This window comes from Microcaecilia unicolor, chromosome 1 (genome assembly GCF_901765095.1).
Source record: "Microcaecilia unicolor chromosome 1, aMicUni1.1, whole genome shotgun sequence".
NCBI classification, from domain to species: domain Eukaryota; kingdom Metazoa; phylum Chordata; class Amphibia; order Gymnophiona; family Siphonopidae; genus Microcaecilia; species Microcaecilia unicolor.
In genome coordinates, this window is record NC_044031.1 from 729,089,784 (window position 1) to 729,090,613 (window position 830).

At 40.1% G+C, this 830-nt stretch overlaps 1 protein-coding gene across 1 annotated transcript in view; it reads right to left on the bottom strand.

The window, feature by feature from the left end:
* Positions 1-737: 737 nt before the first annotated feature.
* LOC115461991 (pro-interleukin-16-like) overlaps positions 738-830 on the bottom strand; it is a 121,274-nt gene continuing 121,181 nt past the window's right edge. The window contains exon 16 of the mRNA XM_030192043.1: positions 738-821. Coding sequence (XP_030047903.1) covers positions 738-821 — 84 coding nt within the window. The remainder of the gene's footprint in view (positions 822-830) is intronic.

Below are 830 nucleotides of genomic sequence, written 5' to 3' on the forward strand. Positions count from 1 at the left end.
TTATGGTTACTTATCCTATAGTGGATTAGGGTGTATCTGTGTCTATGAAAAAGACATGGCTTTCAGGTGGCATTGACTGTGCAGGATCGACGATCTTCGTTTTACAATAGGTGAATTGATGTTCTAGTGCTCACTGCAGTGTTTACATGCTTCCTTTTCCTAGGTATATCCTTGTGTGACTCATAGAAATTACTGCTTATGGTATGGTAGAATTGATTTATAGGTCCTGAGTGTTTTGTATTTTCAGTATGCCTAGTACTGGATTTTGGAGGAGAGTGTTAAAAAATGACCGGCCCCGGGTGTCAAATACCCTAGGTACGCCACTGAAGAAACCCTTCTTGGAATATGGATCTGCCTAATTTCAAGATTTTGTTTCTAGGCAGAAGTTTCTCCAAGACGTCCTGTACCTTGAACAAAGCAGGTAGCTTTCATTCATCTTTAGACATTGTGGGGATCCAGCTGCTGTGTTATACAAGAACAATGTATGATACAGCAGCAATGAAATTAAGCGCAAAGAGGATTGCTCCGAGATATAATTATAGTGCCAACCCCTGCAGCCATATAGAACCCTAATTTTGGAAGGCCTCATATGAAACGAGGAAAATAGGCTGAAATCTAGACAAAGAATTGAGGGCACCTGTCAGCTTTTTTAAATTTTCTGTTTAGGTGTCCCTATTTTGAAACAAAGTTCAATCATTACTACTAATGCAGCCCTCGCAGACTTCCAGAAAGTAGTCTTAGACTTCTCCATCAGTTTCTTTCCTCCAGTTGATGTGCTCCAATTCATTACTGGATATCCTCATTCCAAATATATGAAGTGCCTGCGAGAA